Here is a 1,492-nt window from a genome sequence, read left to right as displayed (position 1 = left end):
GCGCTGCCTGAAACCCGGAATTTCCCGTCCTTTTATACAGCATTTTAAGTGCCTGGAGCGCCCACTACAGGCCTACGGCTGCATCGCAGGCCACTTGAACAAACAATGCTTTCCCTTCCCTGATGAATTAATAACGGTTTTTCGATGTGTTGATGATGTTTCGGGCATGTACCTAAACTATTTTAATCAGGAGTTAACAATAGTTAAACAATGGATTATAAAAGTTAATACTTAAAAGGAAAACTAGGAAAATGGTGTAGTGCTTTTAGCATCAGTATCTAACAATAAATTCCTTCACTACATTCTAATATTTTTCTCTTCATGTTGCCAACAGGTACAGTAACAAYAAATCCAGACTCTGGTTAGCCCAGTAGCTTCGATGCACGGTCATGTGAAACTCACTCTAGTTGCTGTATATCTCTATGGTGTAACACAGTATTAAACTTTAACACATGACGTGGTTTGTTTAGTTTGTGGCTGTTTTCTGAGTTAAACACAGACTTTAAATCTGCTGCTGCTGGAAGCTGAATGAACTTTGGACTGCGTATGATTTTGCAGATGGTCTGATACTTCCTGCAGCCTCAGCACCAGTGATCTGATCCACACGGTCCAGTATAACTTATATTTGTACAAACATGGACGGTGTTCGGTTGAGGGAACAACAAACTAAACCAGTGGTGTAAAAGTTTAATATTATTTAATGTTGTGTTCTGTAACAGGTGTGTTACATTCTGAGAAAGGTTTAAATAAAAAAAAACAATAGAAAATAGGCTCTTGTTTGGCTAGCTTTTAGCTTAGCTTCAACTGACTTCTGCTCTTTCCTCCATACTCTGACTGATGTCACAACTGATCTGGTACCAGCTGAAGAGTAGCTGACAGAACAARATGACTAAACTATCCCTTTAATGTTCTGTCTGTGTTTCTGAGTCATCTCTGAGTTTTGTCACAACCGTTTCAGGCAGCTGAGCCCAAGAAGACGACTGCAGCTCCGGCTGCAGCAGCGGAGGCAGCTCAGGCGGTTAAAGTCAAGGAGGAACCCAAAGCTGCAGCCAAGTCTTCAGATGTAGAAAACAAAGGTGTCTCTGCAGCCTGTCAGGCAGCAGACAACACAGCCAGCCCCCCCAAGAAACTGGAGAAGAGGAACTCCATCCAGCTGTTCTTTAAAACCCTGGTGAGACCTTTGTTCACYGTTTCCTCACAGCTCCAAACAAATGTTTGTGACTTCAGCTTCTTCACATTTTTGTTTTCATGCTTTATGCATGCAGAACAATAATATCCCTGAAGGKTTTATTAGCAAAAAACTTTTTTGTTGTTTTTTTTTTCAGTGTTGAACTTTATCATTTCTGAAAGATGGTTATGTGGTGCCTTTTGTAAAGTTACACAGTCAAAAATTACCACCAATATTTTTGTTTTATTTAGACTTTTATAAGAAAAAAAGAACAGATTTATTTTTCAAAGTCAGTTTTTCACCATATGATTCATACATTTATAA

General features: G+C 39.3%; 1 protein-coding gene across 1 annotated transcript in view; it reads left to right on the top strand.

The window, feature by feature from the left end:
* The window catches only part of bcas1 (brain enriched myelin associated protein 1), a gene marked incomplete at its 5' end in the record, with an annotated part of 35,351 nt that overhangs the window by 31,084 nt on the left and 2,775 nt on the right, over positions 1-1,492 (top strand). Inside the window, 1 exon segment of the mRNA XM_014023690.1 lies at positions 959-1,171. Coding sequence (XP_013879144.1) covers positions 959-1,171 — 213 coding nt within the window.

The sequence above is a fragment of the Austrofundulus limnaeus genome, unplaced genomic scaffold (assembly GCF_001266775.1).
Source record: "Austrofundulus limnaeus strain Quisiro unplaced genomic scaffold, Austrofundulus_limnaeus-1.0 Scaffold386, whole genome shotgun sequence".
Classification (NCBI taxonomy): Eukaryota; Metazoa; Chordata; class Actinopteri; order Cyprinodontiformes; family Rivulidae; genus Austrofundulus; species Austrofundulus limnaeus.
Note: the sequence above shows the minus strand (reverse complement) of the source record. Positions and strands in the feature narration are given on the sequence as shown.